We start from the raw sequence: 21835 nt of genomic DNA, 5'->3' as shown, positions 1-21835 counted from the left end.
TATAAAAATATAATATGCATCCTAAAGCAATCATTAAAAAAGCTATATAATGATACTTTTAAAAGTACTATGGACAAGTCAACTTTTTATTGTAAAAGTATTTCAAAAACTCACATCAATACAGTGAAAAGAAAATAGAGAGAGAAAATAGGTGACAGAAAAGAAAAATTTAAATGGCACACTTAAGCTTTAATGTATCAAAAATCACATTCAGTGTAAATGATCTAAAAACACCAAATAAAAGAGATTGTTAGAGTAAAGAACCCAAATGTCCATCGATGGATGAATGGATAAAGAAGATGTGGTATATATACACGATGGAGTATTACTCGGCAATCAAAAAGAATGAAATCTTGCCATTTGCAAGTACGTGGGCGGAACTGGAGGGTATTATGCTAAATGAAATCAGTCAGTCAGAGAAAGACAAAAATCATGTGACTTCACTCATATGAGGGCTTTAAGAGACAAACAGATGAACATAAGGGAAGGGAAACAACAATAATATAAAAACAGGAAGGGGGACAAAACATAAGAGACTCATATATATGGAGAACAAACAAAAGGTTACTGGAGGGGGTATGGGAGGGGGGTTGGGCTAAATGGGTAAGGGGCACTAAGGAATCTATTCCTGAAATCATTATTGCACTATATGCTAACTAATTTGGATGTAAATGTAAAAAAATAAAAAATAAAACAAGTTAAAAAAACGAATCCAGGTATATATTTTCTATAAGAAACTTGTTGCAAATATAGTGATATGGGTGATACAGGTAGATTGAAAATAAAAGAATATAAAAATGTATATCATGTAAACATTATTTAAAGCAAAAGTATACTAATATCAGATAAATTAGACTTCAAAATAAAGAAAATTATGAGAGACAAAGAAAGACTTTATATAAAGATAAAAGGGTCATACCACCAAGAAGGCCACCTAAATGTGTATAACCAAACAATAAACTTGCAAAGTAAGTGAAGCAAAAACTGATGGAACTCAAAGGAAACACAGGATAAATAGACTATGCACAATTATAGTTAAAGACTTCACTACTACCACTCTCCCCAAAATTAATAGAACAACTAGAAAGGAAATCATATAGGATATAGAATTACTCATCAACCTTATCAGCCAATGGGATCTGATTAATAGCTATAGGGATCTTCATTCAACAACAGCAGAATGCACATTGTCTTCTAGTGTCCAAGGAGTATGTACCAAAATAAACCATATCCTGGACTATAAAACAAATCTGAAATATCGTAAGGAATTGAAACAATAGGGTGCCTGGGTGGCTTGGTTAAGCATCTGCCTTCAGCTCAGGTCATGATCTCACAGTCTGTGAATTCCAGCCCTGAGTCGGGCTCTGTGCTGACAGCTCAGAGCCTGGAGTCTGCTTCAGATTCTGTGTCTCCCTCTCTCTCTGCCCCTCCCTCACTTGTGCTCTCTGTCTCTGTCTCTCTCTCAAAAATAAATACAAAATTTTTTTTTTAATTGAAACAACAAGGAAATCAATTTACAGATCAGTAACAAAATTCTTCAAAAATTGGAGATGAAACATCATACTTGCAAATATCCTGTATGTCAGGATTTCTCAAAGGAAACTTAAAATGCAGTGAAACGTATATAAGTGAAATAGAATGTTATCAGCATTTGTGTAATGCAGCTAAAACAGTGCCGAGAGAAATTTATGACAACTAAATTAATACATTAGAGAAAAGGAAGTCTCAAGTCAATGATCTAAGCTCCTATTTCAAGTCCTTAGAAAACAAAACATCAAAACAAACTCAAAGGAAGAAAATAAGAATGATAAAAGGAGAAATTAATAAAATTGAAAACAAAAACAATAGAGAAACTAAAGAAACAGAGCTGGTTCTTTGAAAGATCATAAAAGTATCTAAATTTTAGTGAGATTAGCAAAGTAAAAATGAAAAAGAAAAGACAGTAGTTACCAGTGTCAGGAATGAAACAGATTTAACTGCAGACCCTCAGATAGCAAAAGAACAATAAGAGAATACTAAAAATAACTGTATGCACAAAAAATTGACAATATAGATGAATTGAATTAATTTCTTAAGAGCTAAATACTACCATAAATCACCAAACATTAAATATATAACTTGGATAGCCCTCTAACACCAAAGGTAATGGAATTTATAATTTAAAACTTATTAAAAGAAAACTCTTCATGCCTAGATGGTTTCACTGGAGGAATCTATAAAATGCTTACAGAGGAATTAACATCCTACACAACCTATTTCAAAAAACAGAAGAGATGAGAGCACCCCTCAATTCATTTTATGAAACTAGTGTATTCTCTAATACCAAACCAGACAAAGACAGTGAAAAAGAAACAAACTAGAGACCAAGCTATATCCCCAAGGAATATATATGCAAGAATTTCTCATGAATTATTAGCAAATATAATTCTGCAATATATAAAAGGAATTATACACCAAGACCAAGTAGAGTGTGTTCCAGGGATACAGTCTTGTCCAACATTAAAAAATCCAACCATGTGATCAATCATGTTAATAGGCTTTAGAAGAAAAACCATATGATCATATCAGTCAATGCTTAAAAAATTGTAAAAATCAACACTCATTCAGGGCTAGAAACTCAGAAAAATAGCAGTATAAGAAACTTTATTTGACAAAGAACATTTAAAACTATAGGTTACATTTTACTTAACGGTGAAAAAGCTGAATGCCTTCCTCCCAAGACTGAGAACGAGGCAAGGATTTTTACTCTACTACTCTTACTAAACACAGTCCTGGAAGTTCTAGACTTCGCAATAAGGCAAAATAAGAAAATCAAAAGCAAAAGATTGTAAAGGAAGAAATATTACTTCAAAAGATTCCAACAAAAACACCTAGATCTAATAAACGAGTTCAATAAGGTGGCACAATACATGATAAACATACAAAAATCAATTGTATTGCTGTATATGAGCAATGAACACATGGATACAAAAATTTACAATTGCTTAAAAAAATACATAGGTGTAAATCTAACCAGAGATGTAAAACTTGTACAGGACTTATATGCTGAAAATTACAAATTGCTTATGAAAGAAATAAAAATAGATATAGACACAAGGAGTGATATGCAATGTTCATGGATTGGGTGACTGAATCTAGTCTGTATGTCAGTTCTCTCCAAATTAATGTACAGGTTTAACACAATTTCTGTCAAAATCATAGCAAGATTTTTTTTATAGGTATAGGCAAGAGGATTCTAAAATTTATATAAAAAGGCAAATGAACTAGAATTGCTAAAACAGTTTTGAAAAAGACCAATAAAGTAGAAAAAAGTTTACCCTATTTCAAGACTTACTACATACTTACAGTAATCAAGACTGTGTAGTTTTGGTGAAGGTGCAGAGCAATAGATTAATGAAACAGAATGGAGAACACAATAGTCAATCCACACAAATATATCCCACTGATTTTTGATAAAGGCACAAAAGTGATGCAACACATGCAAAATGAGAAAGATATCCTTTTCAATAAATGGTGCTTGTGAAGTTGGACCTCCATGGGTAAATAAAATGCACATTGACTTAAATCTCACATCTTATACAAAAATTAACTGAAAATGCATCATGGACTTAAATGTAAAATGCACAGCTATAAACATTTAGAGAAAAACACAGGGAGAATCTTCAGCGTGTAGGGATAGGCAGAGTTCTCAGACTTGACACCCAAACCAGGACTCATAAATGGAAAAGGTGGCAAATTGGGCTTCATCAAAAATAACATTTGTGTGTATGCATGAAAGGCCTTATGAAGAAGATAATAAGATTACCTAGAATGAGAGAAAATATTTACAAACTTACATCAGACAAAGAACTTTCAAAACTCAACAGCATGAAAACAATTTATCAAATTTGAAAGTGGGCATAAGATATGAAGGATCATTGCATTGAAGAAGATAGTCAGATGGCAAATACACGTGAAAATATGTTAACATTGGTATCCATTAGGGAAAGGCAAATTAAAATCAAAATGAGGGATCACTATGCAACTATTAGAAAGACTATAATAAAAAATAGTGGGAATACCAGATGTTGGTGTGGAGATGGAAATATGGTCCACTTGTACATAGCTATGAGAATATAAATTGGTACAAACACTGCCATAAACAGTGGGAAATTTCATAGAACACTAAACATGCAACTATAACATGATCCATTTTAGCATTTATCCCAGAGAAATAAAAAATGTGCATGTACACAAAAACCTACACATGAATGTTTACAGCAGCTTATTAGTAATAGTCCCAAAGTACAAATATCTCAGATAATGGGTGAATGGCTAAACAAATTCAAGTACGACAAATTCATGGGATACTACTCAGCAAGAAAAAGGAGTGAACTAGTAATACATGCAACAACTTCCATGACTCTCCAGATAATTATGGAGTAAAGAAAGTCAATCCCAAAAGCTTACATACTATATGATTCCATTTCTATAATATTCTTGAAATGACAGAATTAAAGAAATGAACAGAATAGTGATTTTCAGGGTGTAAGGAAATTGTAAGGGTAGACTGGAAGAGTGTGTGGCTATAAAACAGCAAGATGAAGGAATTTTGTGGTGATGGAATTATTCTGTATCTTGATTATATTAATATCCATATTGGTTGGTGTGATTTGTAAGATAGTTTTTGCTTGTTTGTTTGTTTGTTTTTTGTATTCTTTTACCAATGGGAGAAAGTGCAGGAAGACTACCCAGGATCTCTCTGTATTATTTCCTGTAACTGCTTATTAATCTTTAAAAAAAATCCTGGAAAATAATTTATGCCCTATTTGGTCCAACCCTTTCATCTTATTTTAGGGAAATCTAGGCCAGAGAGAGTTAGTGCCTTCCTCAGAGTCACAAAGCTAGGTAGCAACAGAAGCAGAATTACAGTCCAAGAAACTAGATTCCCATTTCACATTCTTCCATCATGACATATTATTCCCATGACTGTGACCTCTCCAGCCAGAGTTGCTCTGCTCTTCCTGGGGCAAAGCTTCATTCTCTTAATTACATGTATTTTATATATTCAGTACCTCTGTGAATTTCTAAGAGCTTGCTTGAAATTTAGATGAAGGCCTACCCTAGTATGCCACAAAACTGGAACTTAACTTTATTGGTATCATGTCATGTTATTATGATTTAATATTTATACAACTACTGTAGTCATCTCATTAAGTTTAAGAAATGAAATTAGAATAAGGATATTCATTATGATATGACTTATTTGGTTTCTGTAATATAAGGTGAATATACAGTCACTATGAACTGTGTAGCCATCATGTTTTCACAGCTTTGTTTCCAAATGTTAATATATATACTTTATTCACTGGATATTGCACTTGTTAAAATTTAAGTAGTAGCCCCAGTAAGCAGATGAAAGCTTCTTCCTACGTATACATTTTCTTTAATTATGTTGAGTGAGATGTAAATAAGGCAAAGTTTAAAACTTCTCTCTTACTCTTTCACTAATTGCGAAAAAGGGTTCATGTGTCAAAAGAATTATACGTTATTAGTAATAGAATAATAAAGCTTTCACAAGCTTTATTTGTAAGCTATTTATTATATATTCTTATTAATCTCATGTTTGCCTTGTAATAATTTTTTGAAATAATTTTTTTTTAATTTAAAACATTCTTGCTCTTTGTATTCATTAAATGATCGGGGGGGAAAATCTTCTTAGCTTAGTCATTCATGAAACTGGGCTGATATGGGGCGCCTGGGTGGCGTAGTCGGTTAAGCGTCTGACTTCAGCCAGGTCACGATCTCACGGTCCGGGAGTTCGAGCCCCGCGTCAGGCTCTGTGCTGATGGCTCAGAGCCTGGAGCGTGTTTCCGATTCTGTGTCTCCCTCTCTCTCTGCCCCTCCCCTGTTCATGCTCTGTCTCTCTCTGTCCCAAAAATAAATAAACGTTGAAAAAAAAATTAAAAAAAAAAAAAAAGAAACTGGGCTGATGTAATTACTCAACAAGGAAATTCAAATTAAAAACACTTTGAGATAGCATCACTCATCCAGTAAGGTGACAAAATAAAAAGACTGTTCGTCAATGATGTCAGTGAGAATGAGAAGCAACTAGAACTCTCTTATTGCTGGTGGGAATGTAAAATGGTACAATTACGTTGCAAAAACAGTTCAGCGGTTTCTTACAATGTCAAACATAGAGCTATTCTATGATTTAGCATTTCCACTGTAGATATTCAGATTTTGAAAACAGACGTCCACAAAATGATTTTAGAAGAATGTTTGTAGCCGTTTTATTTATAACTAAGATATAGCAAATGATACATACAACATCTGAGAAACTCCAAAAGAAGCCAGACAAAAAAGAATATATACTATATGGCTCAGTTTTATGGATACAAGGACAGACAAAACTGATTTATGGTGATGAAATTATAGCAATGGTTACACATAAGAAATGTGATTTGACTGAAAGTAGACATTGGAGAACTTTCTGGGATGATAGAAATATACTATATGTTTAGTGATATGGTGGATATATAGGTATACACATTTATCATAACACAATCTGTGCAATATGATCTATACATTTTTATTGCTTATAAAAAAATCTGAGGCTTGTAGAGCCAAATATTTTGGATATGAATTCAGATTCTCGCCTCACAAACTGAGACCTTCCAGAATTGCAGCCCCGAGGTGCCTGGTTGGTTCAGTCGGTTAAGCATCTGACTTCGGCTCAGGTCATGATCTCATGATTCGTGGGCTCGAGCCCTGCGTAGGGCTCTCTACTGTCAGTGCAGAGCCTACTTTGGATGCTGTTTCCCTCTCTGTCTCTCTCAAAAATAAATAAACTTAAAAAAAAAAAGAATTGCAGCCCCCATATGTATTATGGAGGTAATAATAATCCCCATCTCATAGATTCATTATGAGAATCAAGTGAGGTAATGTATGCAAAATATTTACTAGGGAACTAAGTTCTGTTTTAAGAAAAAGACATGTCTTATCATAAAAAGATTATGATTTTTTAAAAGTTATTGTAAACAATTATAACAATATCAAATGTTATTAATGATGAAACAACCTTGTTACCACTGAAATGATTCTATGTAGTGTACATCTTAAGTATTTGAGGGTAATATATTGTCTTATTAAGAGGACAATATAATTTAAAAAGTAGAAAAAAATCATAGTTTACAAATATATCTTATTGTAAAACAAATACAACGAACACATCACCTAAAATTTTAAAGTTAGAGATATAAAAAAATAGGTGATCATACAATCTATTATAACCACATTTACTATGTTTTAATATTATATGTGATCCTAGCAATCAATGCAACTCATTTTTTTATATGTAAACTTTTTCATTAGTTTGAATCATTGAGTACGTATAGTTTGGTATCTGGCATTTTCATTTCTTTAATATTCCTTAATGTAGCTTTCCCCCCCTTTTTTCTACTTTTGTTGTAAGACCAATGGTATTTAATATAATTTTCAGCATATATTTTGTATTTTTTAGTTTCCTGAGTTAAACACTATAAATTTCTTTTTTGATGACTAAAAGCCCTCCTTAAACATTTAGTGAACTACAAAAATGACAATGTCTTAATTAAATCTGTGTTATTCATAAAAAAGACTCAACTATAGAGAACAAACTGTGGGTTGCTTTAAGGGAGGTAGCGGGATGGGCTAAATGTGATGGGGATTAAGGAGGGCACTTGTGTGATGAGCACTGAGTGTCATATGTAAGTGATAACTCACCAAATTCTACTCCTGAAACTCATATTACACCATATGTTAACTAACTAGAATTTAAGTAAACACTTGAAACATTAAAAAAAAACTTATTAAAAAAGCATATTTTCAATTTAGATTTTTAATAGCATATCACAAAGTTTTAGGATTTGCAGCAATTAAAGCGTGGCATTTTCAAGATTTAATATTACCACCAGTTTTTAATGTCATCTGGAAGTCTTATAACTCAATAGGACTTATTCATGATGTGTTAAATCAATTAATGCCTCTACCAGTCTTTTTAAATAAAATGTTAATAAACTAAATACATTTTTATTTAGTGTTTACATTGTGCAAGACACTGATACCAGTCCAGGTATGAATGAGGAAGGAATGAACTGGTGGACCCAGGACATCTGTGGCAGTTTCTGCTTGATCAACCAGAGACTGAATTGTTTATAAGGCCAAATTCAAATGATAGATCTATGCTGTTTAACTGAACAACAAATAATATGGTTTACTATCACTTAATATTGGGAGGTTTCATATAAAAGTTCAGATTTCTGACCTCATCTCACATATTTAAAATCTGACAACTCTGAGTTGGAATTGCCCATTTCCACAAGCCAACAATGAATTGGAACTGAGTTCTCCACTTAGGGCATACCTCAAGTTTTCCGGGACACCACCCAGTCCGCCTCATTCAAGTTACCTGCCATGTTCAACATGCCCTCCTCATTAAGAAGAGCAAATAAGTAGCAAAGAGAAAAGAGAGACTGCAGTTTGGGCACTGTGCTTTCTTTTAATAGGCGCCACATATTTGATGAAAGAAGAAAAACAAACTGGGAAAAAATACTATGATAAAATAGATGAGAGGGTGGATAGAACTCTTGTTCCAACTTCAACAGCTTTCATTTAATGACCAAAACTTTATTAATGTTGTGCATGGGTAGGCACTGAATTATCATGTTAGCAGAGACTACTTGGTTCATTTACTACCTCTCTTACCTGCAGCAGTCTTCCTTTTGAAGTTCCTCATGTGAATGTTTTTCTTGATTCAAAGAACAGTCTAACATGACATAGTATTGTTAAAATGCAAATCTTCTTTGAATTTTACAAAGGCTGAAGAAATAACTTTAACAATTGGCCAAGCATTTGACCTGGCATACAGGAAATTTCTAGAATCTGGAGGGAAAGATGTCGAAACAAGAAAACAGATCGCAGGATTACAGAAAAGAGTGAGTAAACTAAACTTTTTGTTTCACATTTGTGTGATGTAAGTACAGGGAAACTTGCATATCATCAAACAAATTTAGAAGGCCTGCCATTAAATTTCCCCCACACTGATTGGAACTGCTTTCACTGTGTTCCTATAATTTTTCATTCCTGATCCCCTGCACAGTTTTTAACCATTTTATATTGAATTCCCACAAGAACTTAGTGTTCTCATGTGACTTTGCTTCACTTCCTGATGCTTCTCATGGGGATCAGAGCAGCAGAAGCAGCAGATGCTGGGTAAGTGGTTTCCCATGCAGATCGGATTCCTTTGTAATTAAATTACACCCTTTCTCCACTCTCTTCAAAATCATCATAAGCAAGTTTCACTGTCTTGCGGTTATACTCCAAGATTATGGGTAACAGATTGCATAGTGCAACAAGAAAACACAAAGATGAGGTATTAGAAACATGGAATTTGCACACATGTAAAAACATATTTTAAATTTAATAATATCTTTCCAGTGACCTAGAATTCCCTGATGTTTCCCAGCTTTTATCAAATAATTTTGTCCCCTGTGCAAAGAGTACATTAAAATTTTAAATAATATGAAATCATATTCATTAATGTAGCCAATATAACAGCCAGTATCTTACAAGAACAAATTTCTGAAGGTTATTCAATAATCATTGCTTTTTAGATTCAAGACTTAGAAACCGAAAACATGGAACTTAAAAACAGAGTGCAAGATTTGGAAAGCCAATTAAGAATAACCCAAGTATCAACATCTCCAGTAAGTATATAGACTATGTGCATGTTATCCTTAGAAACAAGACTTCTTGGGGATAAAACATCTCTGGATTATCAGCTCTGTGATGTTGCAAATAATACTCTGGGATCAGTAATTTAAAACTAAACATGGGTAGAGATGAAAGGTGCTAATTAAAAAATTACAATTACCTAGGTAGTTCTGACCAGAGTTGTTTTTTCATGTTGCTCTTTTTGCTCATGTTTTGTAGAATAAGTCCTCCCTCAGTTTGTGGCATATTCTTTCTTTTATTTCTATTGATTACTATTTACTGAGGTTAGATTTAAGGACCTAAGCCAATCTACCCTTGGAGTGTTGAATTTCGTTATAGAAATTGAATTGTTTACAAGACTGACTTTGGTTTCTTATATTGCATAGCAAGGGTTTCCACTGGGAGTGATACAGTTGTATTTCAGACGCTAAAATGAATGGTAGTCTCTGCAGACAAGTCTCAAATATTTATAGTTAAATTGTTTACTTTTGGTTTATCATAGATTTGAAATCCTTTCCCCAATACCATGTATGATGTCATTTTTTTTTTGCGATTTTGGCTAAGGGAATCTTTTGGAGGAGGAAGACGGAATTTAAAACAACATTTTTTTCTGGCAAAATATATTTAGAAAACTGTCTTTCTTCTTGAATCATCTGTGCTACCGATCTCTAGTAAAGTATGTTTTATTTTGCATTTTAAAAATAGGAATCTATAACATGGAATGATGCTACAAACTAAAACACAATTATGGCATTTACAGACTTTTAAAAAGAATTTTTGTTTCTAATTTTTATTTGCAAGTCCATTTTGGTTCAGACTCTAGGCTAACTCAGTGGAAAGATCTATCTATCTATCTATCTACCTATCTATCTAATATTTCACCAATTCTTCATCCTAAAAATGCTTGTATAAGGAATTTTATTCAGGTTTTCAAATTGGCGTGCCCTGGAAATGGTTCAAAAATTCTTCTTTCTTTTATTTTTTTATTTTTTTTTTTCAACGTTTTTTATTTTATTTTTGGGACAGAGAGAGACAGAGCATGAACGGGGGAGGGGCACAGAGAGAGGGAGACACAGAATCAGAAACAGGCTCCAGGCTCTGAGCCATCAGCCCAGAGCCCGACGCGGGGCTCAAACTCACGGACCGCGAGATCGTGACCTGGCTGAAGTCGGACGCCCAACCGACTGCGCCACCCAGGCGCCCCTCTTCTTTCTTTTAAACTCACACTTTTCCATCTTTCTCGCTGAAGCAGTTGTCATTTCCTTTGCTTGACATATACATATGGTAGTGGGGCTGATATGGCCAAAATGAGAGAGCTTGGGAGTGAGGAGGTTCCTACATTCCTATGTACCTTTGTTATGCACAATGAGACGTCTTTATTATAATATTCCTTCCTGTTTTTTTTCTTCTCTTCACTGCTATCATTGTTTGCTTCTCATCAGGATTATGATTTTTTTTTTCTTGCCTCCCTGGTCCCAAGGAATAGAGAATCAGCTCAAACTCCTTCCAACATTGGTCCCAAAATGGAGTAACACCATTTTGTGTTTTGTTGAAAGTCTTACTATAAGTTATCTTGTGAAACAAACTATAAGTTATGTGAAATAAACATAAATGAAAGGAAGTTACCTTCTTAAGCAGTCTTAATAAAGCGTTGTTCCTAGATCTCATTGCATATGAATAGTAGCTTTATTTTAGTCTTTATGTTTGCAAAGGAATAAAATAAGATCCATTACCATTTTGGATACAAACCCAAAGCTTGCTCACTTTTTACACTCTGTCTCTAGACACAGAACTAAGACCTCATGTTGAGGGGAGAGGTGGATCTGGGAGGAGCAGAGGAGTCTGGGGCATGTTGATGAATCATGAAATAGCACTCCGTTCTTTTATTTCCTAAAAGCAGGCACTGCCCTAGACTACCACTAAGACAACTGAGAAGAAGGTAGGTCAGGATGGGGGTTATGCATGTGCACTGGTGATCTGACATGGTCACCAAGTCAGCTTCAGAAATGGCAAGGGTCAGGAGGAATGAAGAGATGACACTTGTATCAGTTCCCTGTGATCCTCTGGCTGAGATAGCCATCACAAGCAGTGACTGTGACAGTTGATATGTAAATGAAACACACAGACTGTCTGTATGTTCACTTATTTAGCAATTCTATTTGGTAGAGTCAGTTATATAAAAAACAATAATGTGATTCAAATAGCCTGTTATTAAAAAGGATTAGCCAGGGGTGCCTGGATGGCTGTCAGTTGAGCATCCAGCTCTTGATTTTGGCTCAAGTCATGATCTCACAGTCGTAAAACTGAGCACTGGGTTGGGCTCTGCATTGGGTGTGGAGCCTGCTTAAGATTCTCTCTCCCTCTCCTTCTGCCCCTCTCCTGCTTGCATGTGTGTGCGTGTGCACTTTGTGTGTGCTCTCTCTCTCTCTCTCTCAAAATAAATAAATAAGCTTAAAAAAAAAAAAAGGATCACCTCTCCAGAAGTTGTCATTTAATAACTATTATAAGCATTGTGTTCATCTCAGTACTGAATGTGTCTCAGTAGAATGCTTCAAAGACTATAACTAAAGGTTGAATTTTAAAAATAGATGTAATTTTCTCTAACCCATTTTTTTGCATTGAATACACAAAATTATTGCTTCAATGATCATTATGTAAATAACTTAAATTATGTTTGCAATTATATTCTTTTGTCATAGCAATATCCTTGTATTTTCTCTTTATTTTAACTTGAAAAATTACTTGTCTTATAATTTTTCAGTTTCTAAAGGCTTATTGTTTTTGAAATTGCTGTTATACTGAAGGATGTACATCTTCTTTAAGATAAAAAAATAAAAATTATTTGATTTTTAAAGGAAGGAGACTCAACATTTTTGAATTGCTACAAGATATCTGATGCCTGAATATTTTTTGGAGAGATTATGAACAAATATATTTGCCTTTCATTTTCAATTTTACTTAGGTAACTGTGAAATATATTAATATAACACCAAGTGCTATATTTATTTCACATTTCTTAAAATGATCTCCCAATTTTCTGATACTAAAAATGAGCTGAATTAGGGGCACCTGGGGGGCTCTGTTGGTTAAGCATCCAACTCTTGATCTCAGCTCAGGTCATGATCTCACAGTTCATGAGTTTGAGCTCTGCTTTGGGCTGTGCGCTGACAGTACGGAGCCTGCTTGGAATTCTCTCTCCCTCTCTGGGGCGCCCGCTCTCTCTCTCTCTCTTTCTCTCTCTAAAAAGAAATAAACTTGGGGCGCCTGGGTGGCGCAGTCGGTTAAGCGTCCGACTTCAGCCAGGTCACGATCTCGCGGTCCGTGAGTTCGAGCCCCGCGTTGGGCTCTGGGCTGATGGCTCAGAGCCTGGAGCCTGTTTCCGATTCTTGTCTCCCTCTCTCTCCCCCCCCCCCCCCCCGTTCATGCTCTGTCTCTCTCTGTCCCAAAAATAAATAAACGTTGAAAAAAAAAATTAAAAAAAAAAAATAAAAAGAAATAAACTTAAAAAAATGAACTGAATTAACTTATCTATAGTTATTTAGTATGAAATGCTGTCATGCTTATAAATATCCACTCTGTTAAGGTTTGTTAATGATTCAAATTATTAAAATTGAATTTCAAAAACAATGAAAATTGTAAATAAAATATAAATTTAAAGTATAGGTAACTCTTGTTTAATAGCTTGTAATGGGTCTATGGAAAAGCAGTTTTCTAAATTGCAACTTTCTTATGAAATTTGGCCATCAGTTTTATAGGACACAGCCAGGACCCAAAGCACTTCATAGAATGCCATCATGTGTAGCAAAGTTAATGCACAGTAAATGCCTATTGGGCTTGTAACTCTGGAAACAAACTTTATTTCCTTTGCTTTCAAAGGACTGAAGGATGGAATGCTCCAAAATGGCTAAAGTTCTCAGCAGTTTGTTTAAAGGATTAGAGGCAGCAATTAACACATGAATTGAAGAAGTGCTGAAAGGAAGTATGAATCCAATTATGCACATCAAAATTATAATATAGATGGGTTTGGTATATAAAATTAATTTGGCATCAGATTCTCCATGAGCTTTCAGTGTGTTATGGTGAGAGGAATCCCCAAGACAGATGATTCTTCTCAAATGACCAGCCCAAGACAGGTCTTGATCCCTACTGGGAGCCAAATTTTCTGAAGTCACACAGAAGTAACTCTTTTGCCATATAAAACACTAATTCAGAAATGGTTCTCTGTAAATGATTTGACACTACAATTTAGTTCATAAAAATAAGCATATAAAAAGCAATTTCTTGAAATATCAGGATTTGCAAGTTAAACACAGTGTAGTCCACATCAAACAAGTACTAGTCAAAGTACAATAAAAGGTTTATCTCTAATCTTAGCTTTTAAATAGTCTCTTTGGAAAGAAGGAGAGAAGAGAACAAAAGTAGGAATGGAATTATGGGGGGGGGGTGATATTAAAAGTAATGTAGAAAATGAAAATAATTCAAATCCCTGGTTTGGATGCTGTTCTTTTATCAGTGTGTGATTAAATAGCAGATAAAGGCAATGATGGGAACCGTCAGAAAATTTAGAAACATTTTTGGTAAAATTTGATTAGATAACTGAAAGATCAAAAGCTATTTTTCCTAGGAAGAGGCCCAAAGTTAGAGTTGAATTTCTATAACACAGAACAATGGTTCAAAGAAATCAGATCTCATCAGAAAATTCAGTTTTAGAGGTATTGAATCTTTTATTCTGTGTTAAATCATAAATTAAAAATGTAAGGCCCTGTTGAGTAGAATGTTCCAGACTGAAAACCTTTGTACATTAAGGAATTGCTGTGTGGGTCAGAACATAGATACGCTTCCCTGCACTCCCCAAAGTCACCCTAAGGAAAGGTTGCTATTTCTTAGATGATGGCCAGCCATCCATGTATTTGTTATATACATCACTGGGAATTGGTCATACTGATGTGTTTTGAAGATACAACTAAGTAATTTTAGGTTCAAACTTTTAATGAAAATCTTCAGGCATTCTAAAAAGTCCTTTCAAACTTTCATTGTGTAAATTGTAATCTCATTTTTATTTTCCCTAATCCCACCAAGTCATCACTCCTTTTATGAAATAGTATCTTAGTGAGATGTCTTATGTATGACAGTGTATATCATTTTGATTTTTGTTTTCTCACATTTGCTAATTGCACACGTTAGATACAGTTGTGATCTGTTATGGCAGCTTGTAAAATATTTATTGAATGTCTAATAAAGTCATATGATATTCTAGGCTGTTGGGTTTTAGCAGTATATGAATTTTAGCTGTTAAGAAATTTATATCCCATGGGGGAAAAAGGGGATGGGTAATCAACTCCTAGGTAAATGAATAAATAAATATAAAAATTCAAATCTGATATATGCTATGAATAAAATAAAATAGAGCAGAGTAGGAAAGAATGGGTGGGGACTGTTTTAGAGACAGCAATCATGGGAAACCCTTTCTGGGAAGGTAGCATTCGAATTGAGACCTGAATAGTAAAAAGTTAGTCAGTGTAAAGGACTGGAAACAGTAACAAGACCTTTGTGCCTGGAACATACTGACCATAAGCCAAAATAGTTGGAGATGACATTGGAGAGAGAGTCAGGGGCTAGATTTTATAGGGCCGGTAGATTTCATTTTTTTTTTTTTCTAATTGCACTGTGAAGTTACTTATAGGTTTTAAACAGGGGATTTGGGGATCATCTGACTGACCTATACACCAGGGTCTGTAAAAAAGGCCAAAATGAGGTCCCCTAAACTGTCTAGGAGGCTATTTCAGTATCCTAGGAGAGGGAGAAGAGTAAATTAGTCTAGAATTCTATCATTTCAGATGGTGTATGTAACTTGATACATTTTGGAAGTAGAGCTTTCAGGACTTACTGATGGATTGGTTGGGGGTTGTAGAATAAAAGAGAGGTCAGAATTGTCCTGTAGGGTTTTATCCTGAGCATCTGGGTAGTGGTACCATTTTTCAAAATAGACATGACTTGGTGAAGGTGCACAACAAAGAATATTTCACTTTTCCTCATATTAGTTCTGCCTACTGGACAGCCACCTGGAGATGCTTATGGAACTAAAGAAGGAGATCTGGGCTCATGATTATAGTACTTGAATGAAAAAAGTTTTTTTTTTTTCTGTCACCAGAAAAAGACTATTTTTTATTGGACTGTTGTTTATTGCTTTAGTTAATACACCAAGTATAAATTTACCCAGTATGAAGTTCTAGAGTAGTTTAGTTCTAGCTAAGAAAACATAGTAGGAGACTTATTTTTTGCTCAATATTAAAATTAAAAGACATTTCTAACTACAAACCAATGTATATCTTCAATATATATCCATTTTTTATTTTCTCATGTATAAATTGCCATCCTATTTTTTAACTTGTTCTTGACAAATATAATGCTTACATGTCTCCCAAATACCACTCTGTTCAATAAGTTCCTTTCCTAAGGCAAATGAAATAGCCTTTGATAGTATCCATATTATATATCTCTGTATCACACTGAAATTGTGGAAATCTTTTCATTGGTTTTAGAAATTGGGTCCTTATTTTATACAGTCATTTAGATACACTGAGAAATTTCCGTTACTTGACTGTGCTGTTTGCTTTTTGCTGTGTTCTAGTGGTTTGGCAATAGATTAGAGGTTGGGTTTCCACCATTTGGTACTAATTATCTAGGAACAATCTGATTTCCATTTATTACATTCACATGGCAGTGCTGCCTGTATTTATATCAGAAAAAAAAGGTTTATTCTGCCCTCCTAGCCTCGTGAATGCCCCCAGAAGATTGTTCCATTATAAGATGTGGGCATAGCAAGTTCAATCAAATTGTTCCTCTTGATTCTTGTGCCTGGATGCTTACATTTTACTTTTCTGGCTATGGATGCTTTTAACCAAATAGGACTCTTGCCAGGAAGTTAAATGAATAAAATTGTAGTCCTTAGAAGTACTGGACTTTCTATTGCTGAGTAAAATAAATGTCTCCCTTTCAATTAAACCAAGTGTTTGTTACTGGATAAAATTCTACCTTTACATAATCAACTGTGTGGCCACTGATTAGACTTGATAGGACAATTATAACCTAAAATGTGTATTTCATTGTGGGTAAACAAAACTGCCTATTTATCTTCATCTAGTGTTTTCTCAACTATTATTGAAGTCAAGATGGGCAAGAGCAGATTTTGAAAACTCTCAGTTACACAACAAGCCAAATGTGAATCTTTAAACAAAAGCATAAATTTTAAACATGACATTGATTTAAGAACATTTGTTGCCCACAAAAAGTGATTACTGGTTCATGGCTTCATTTTCATAATTGTTACTTGCACAAAAAATGATTCTAAGGAAGTAAACTCTATCTAATGGGAAGAAAAATATATTCCCTTCCAGCTCTGACCATGAATGCCCGATCAAATCATTTAATTTCTTGTTGCAGTTTTCCTCTTTGGGATATGTAGACAATCATGTCCATTTAACTCGTGACCTTGTTGTAAGAACAAACAAGATAATAGGTCTTACAAGTAAGAGACCAATAAAACCAAATTGTGAATCTAGAAATCTGAAAAAAAAAGTACATTCACGATGCCATAAATTCTAAACCCTAGAAGTTTTTACGTTTAAAACACGGGGTGCCTGGGTGGCTCAGTCAGTTAAGCGTCCGACTTTAGCTCAGGTCTTGATCTAGTGGTTCATGAGTTCGAGCACCACGTCAGGCTCTGTGCTGACAACTCAGAGCCTGGAGCCTGCTTCAGATTCTGTGTTTCCCTCTCTCTCTGTCCCTCCGCCACTAGCACTCTGTCTCTCTCTCTCTCTCTCTCAAAAAATGAATAAACATTAAAAAAATTAAAACTTAAAGTCATATTAAAAATGTAACATAATAGTGAACTTTGAAAGTGTGAATCTGCATGGCAGCATCGAAAGATCTGCTAGAATATTTTGCATCACAATTGTATTTCCTCATCTTTAGTGTTATTTATAATCTACCAGTTTTTCAACTAGAAAAATTTAGACATCATCCCTTAAATATAAATTTAAATAATTACTTTGTAAATTTAATTCTAAGTAAAATTTTGAAACTCTATTTTAATAGTAATGTTAAATCATATTTTAATCTTAAAGTTGTTTTACATTTTAAAAGGATATTTGGATATTTATATTACCAAAACATTAACAGCCTAAAGTAAAATTTTGATACCATTTTTTTTTAATTTCTTATTTTAGAGAGAGAGAGAAAGAGGGAGAGCACAGTTGGGGAGAGGCATAGAGGGAAAGAGAGAATCCCAAGGAGGCTCCATGTTCAGCATAGAGCCTGACATGGGGCTTGATCCCATGACCCTGGAATCATGACCCAAGCTGAAATCGAGATTCAGATGCTCAACCAACTGAGCCACCCAGGTGCCCTGATTTTGATATCATTCTAATAATATTTCTGTAGATATTGCCACAGAACTGTTTAATACAGTTTTTTTGTTGTTGTTTAAATGTTTTCAACATTTACTGAAAATGCAAACCCTTCTATGACACTCCATCATTGCTGTCACATTTAGACAAGGCTAAGGTTGAAATATTCATCATGCCTAAATGCACCAAGCCACTGCTTCCTAGAGCAAGCTACAAAACTACAACAATGAATCTCAGATATGGGCATTCATGATTAATAGACCTTAATAACCTAACAACATCTGCGTAATTAATATGTAATGATTGAACATAAAGCTCCTTGTTTCCTTAGTTTAATAATTCAGATCCTGTGCACCTTCATAAAGACCAAAGCACTTGGAATTATGAGCATAAAGGACGAGTTAAACAGTGGTGCCAGAATTTCTGTAAGAGAGTGCAAAAATTTTGGTTTCTAGCCATCTGTCAAAATATTGACAGAAGACCCAAAATAAAAATATCAAGCTGTTTTCATCTAAACTATGTATTTAATTTCATAAATAAATATCCTTAATGAGTTAAAAATGGCAGCTTACAAAATATCTAACTCCTGACCCCCTAAATTTAGAACCACCACTCAAAATGTTTTTTATTTAACTTTCTTTTTTTTCATTTTATTTTTTTAATTTACATCCAAATTAGTTAGCGTATAGTGCAACAATGATTTCAAGAGTAGATTCCTCAATGCCCCTTACCCATTTAGCCCATCCCCCCTCCAACAACCCCTCCAGTAACCCTCTGTTTATTCTCCATATTTAAGAGTCTCATATTTTGTCCCCCTCGCTGTTTTTATATTATTTTTGGTTCCCTTCCCTTATGTTAATCTGTTCTGTGTCTTAAAGTCCTCATATGAGCACCACTCAAAATATCTAACAGATGTAATATTTAATTCCTTGACTTGAATCATTTCAAAGTTAGGAATCACAAACACAAGACATCAGTACAGCCCAGGCTGTGACATAAATGTGTAATGGGTATGTGGTGGTAGTAATGAATTAGGGAGCATATACCCAACTTAAATGGCACAGCAGTTACTGCCAGTCAATTATTTTCAGGCAAGTCTGTGGGCTTACTTTCTAGATTTTCAAACTTCTCAAGAAAAGCTCCAGATTTTAATGTTCAATCTCTTAATATTATCTGAAAGCAACTGATTCAGTATTTTAAGAGATCTGTGTGACTGAGCAATAAATGCCGGTTGACCAAAACTTCATTACTGACCCAAAGGAAACCTGTGATAGTGGTAGAGTCTTAAACTTTAGATACCACAACTATTGATAGATATCCCAGCTTTACCATTTTGAAAGTGAAAATGCCTCTTAACTCGTGTATTTAACAACTTGATTATTTTCATGTTATATAAGTATATGTTCTCAGAGCAAGTAGAAGGCATAGTATTAACACTGTCATAAAACACTAGAGCACTTATAAGTTAGGTTATTTTGGCCTTCATTTGTTTTGAGGCATCTGGTTAAGATTTTTTGACCAATATAAGTCATAAAATAATATAGAATACCCTCACTTATGTTATAAGCCAGATGATACCAAGGACAACTTCCACTTAATATCATATTATGTTTACTCAGTATAAATATTCTTAAAATTTTCCATTTTTAAATTTAAAAATTATTCTAATATAGGGATACCCAGGTGACTCAGTCATGTAGGTGTTTGACTTTTGATCTCAGCTGAGGTCTTAATATCAGGGTTGTTGGTTCAAACCCTGCATTGGGCTTCATGCTGAGTGTGAAGTCTATTGAAAAAAAAAAGTGCTGTAGTATAAATTAGACAGTAGATATATGTTGACAGCTTATTATATGCCTACAACTCTGATGTGTTATATAGTCTTTTAGAAAATACTTCTTTTATTTATTTATTTATTTATTTATTTATTTATTTATTTATATTTACTTTTGAGAGAGAGAGAGAGAGCACATGCACATGTGTACATGTGTCAGAGAGAGAGAGAGAGAGAGAGAGAGAGAGAGAGAGAGAGAGAGAATCTTAAGCAGACTCCATGCTCAGTGCAGAGCCCAATGTGGGGCTTGATCTCACGACCCTGAGATCATGACCGGAGCCAAAATTAAGAGTTAGATGCTTAATTGACTGAGCCACCCAGGTGCCCTGGAAATACTTCTTTTAGATAAAATTTGGAAAAACTTTGTAAACAAGGAGCTTACAAGTGTCACTTAAAGTATATGGTGACCACCAATCACAAAATTATACAGTAAACTATGTAGACTATAAAATAGATTTTAAAATTATATACACACACACGTGTGTGCATACATGTATACATATCTACAGATAGATTGTTAGGGAGGTCAATAGGAAAAAAATGATTATGTAACTGTATATGCATATTAATAGTTATTAATTATATAACTCAGACCATCAGAAATTTGTTTCCACACTGAACCTTCCCTTCAGTTTAAATCTGTCACTTTACACTGCCTGGTTTTGTCCTCTGCTTTGAGAAACGAGTGAAGAAATGACTCCCATCTTAAAAACTTCCTTCAAATTTGTGGGTTCTCCTAACTATAATTTTGGTTATAACCTTTCACTATGAGATTATCAAAAGCCATATTTGTGTTGGCTGCCTCAAAATCCATGTTAAAAAAAATCTCTGAAGTGTGACCTGTAGCTTAGAAGTCTGGCTCCAGGGCCAATCCTGTCAGCCCAGTCATAGGCAATTACAAAGTCTTCCCCTGGCAAGTCTCACTGGGGGGAAATCTGCCCTGCCTATGCCAGATTTAGTGCATAGAATGGAGGAGTTGCAGTCAAGGACTTAGCGCCCTCAACCTCTGGCAGCCATGCTCTTACACATATCTGCATTCCTAGCCCAGTTGCCTATATTCAGAGGTCTCCTTATTGGAGGCCCTTGGCCATGGCCTTCTCAAAAGCCTCTGTCAAGACCATCTTATGAGGACCTTGAAGACTCCTTTCTCCACTATGATTCAGTACTCAGTACTTTTCTACTCCTAGCCCTTCCTCCATTTCCTTCCCTTGTCGTGACCCCTCCCTCAAAACAATAACAACAAAAAATAACAAGGACACCAACAAACCAGCAAGACCTTTAGTTCAGGGCTCCCTCAATAGAGAGACAGTGCCTTGCTTTTGCACTGGTACTTCTGACCTTAGTCCAGTTCCATTTCCTGGAGAAGAAAATGGGACATTGATGAGGCCAGCATCTTCTTTCTGGCATCTTGCTTATACTACAACAGTAAGTGAATAAAGGCTTAATTATTACTTTCATTTTGGTTGTTTTCATTGACCACTCTGACATCTGGCAGCCCAGTTGTTACTAGCTCAGCTTTTGACAGTAGCTTTCCACACTGTAATGGAAATAACTTATAAAAGTCAACCAAAAACTGATGTCCAGATCCAATCCACTTACTGATTATCTAACTATTTATTATCTCATTAATTCGAGATTGCCCTTTCCTGAGAAATCTTCTCATTTGGAACTCACTACCCATAGGAAGGTGGTGATAATTGCTGTCAGATTGTTTTGAATTTAACCTCTATAGGAATAAATCACAAAGAACATATGGGCCTTAATTTTCCCATATCTTTATTGTAACAAGGACATAAAATTACTAATACTTATATTACAAAAGAGTGTTTTGAGTGTTAAATTTAAAATGATTGTTGTAACCCTT

The 21835-nt window shown here is 34.5% G+C and overlaps 1 protein-coding gene across 6 annotated transcripts in view; it reads left to right on the top strand.

Annotated features, from left to right (window-relative positions):
- Window positions 1-21835, top strand: part of GULP1 (GULP PTB domain containing engulfment adaptor 1) — a 268550-nt gene that overhangs the window by 232063 nt on the left and 14652 nt on the right. For 4 of the 6 annotated variants that reach the window (XM_047872972.1, XM_047872970.1, XM_047872971.1 and 1 more), the window contains 3 exons: window positions 8838-8954; window positions 9151-9231; window positions 9633-9725. In XM_047872972.1, coding sequence (XP_047728928.1) covers window positions 8838-8954; window positions 9151-9231; window positions 9633-9725 — 291 coding nt within the window. The remainder of the gene's footprint in view (window positions 1-8837; window positions 8955-9150; window positions 9232-9632; window positions 9726-21835) is intronic. The other 2 variants (XM_047872975.1, XM_047872976.1) reach the window with 2 other exon arrangements.

The sequence above is a fragment of the Prionailurus viverrinus genome, chromosome C1, assembly GCF_022837055.1.
Source record: "Prionailurus viverrinus isolate Anna chromosome C1, UM_Priviv_1.0, whole genome shotgun sequence".
Taxonomy (NCBI): Eukaryota; Metazoa; Chordata; class Mammalia; order Carnivora; family Felidae; genus Prionailurus; species Prionailurus viverrinus.
This window is presented reverse-complemented; position numbering and strand designations above follow the sequence as displayed.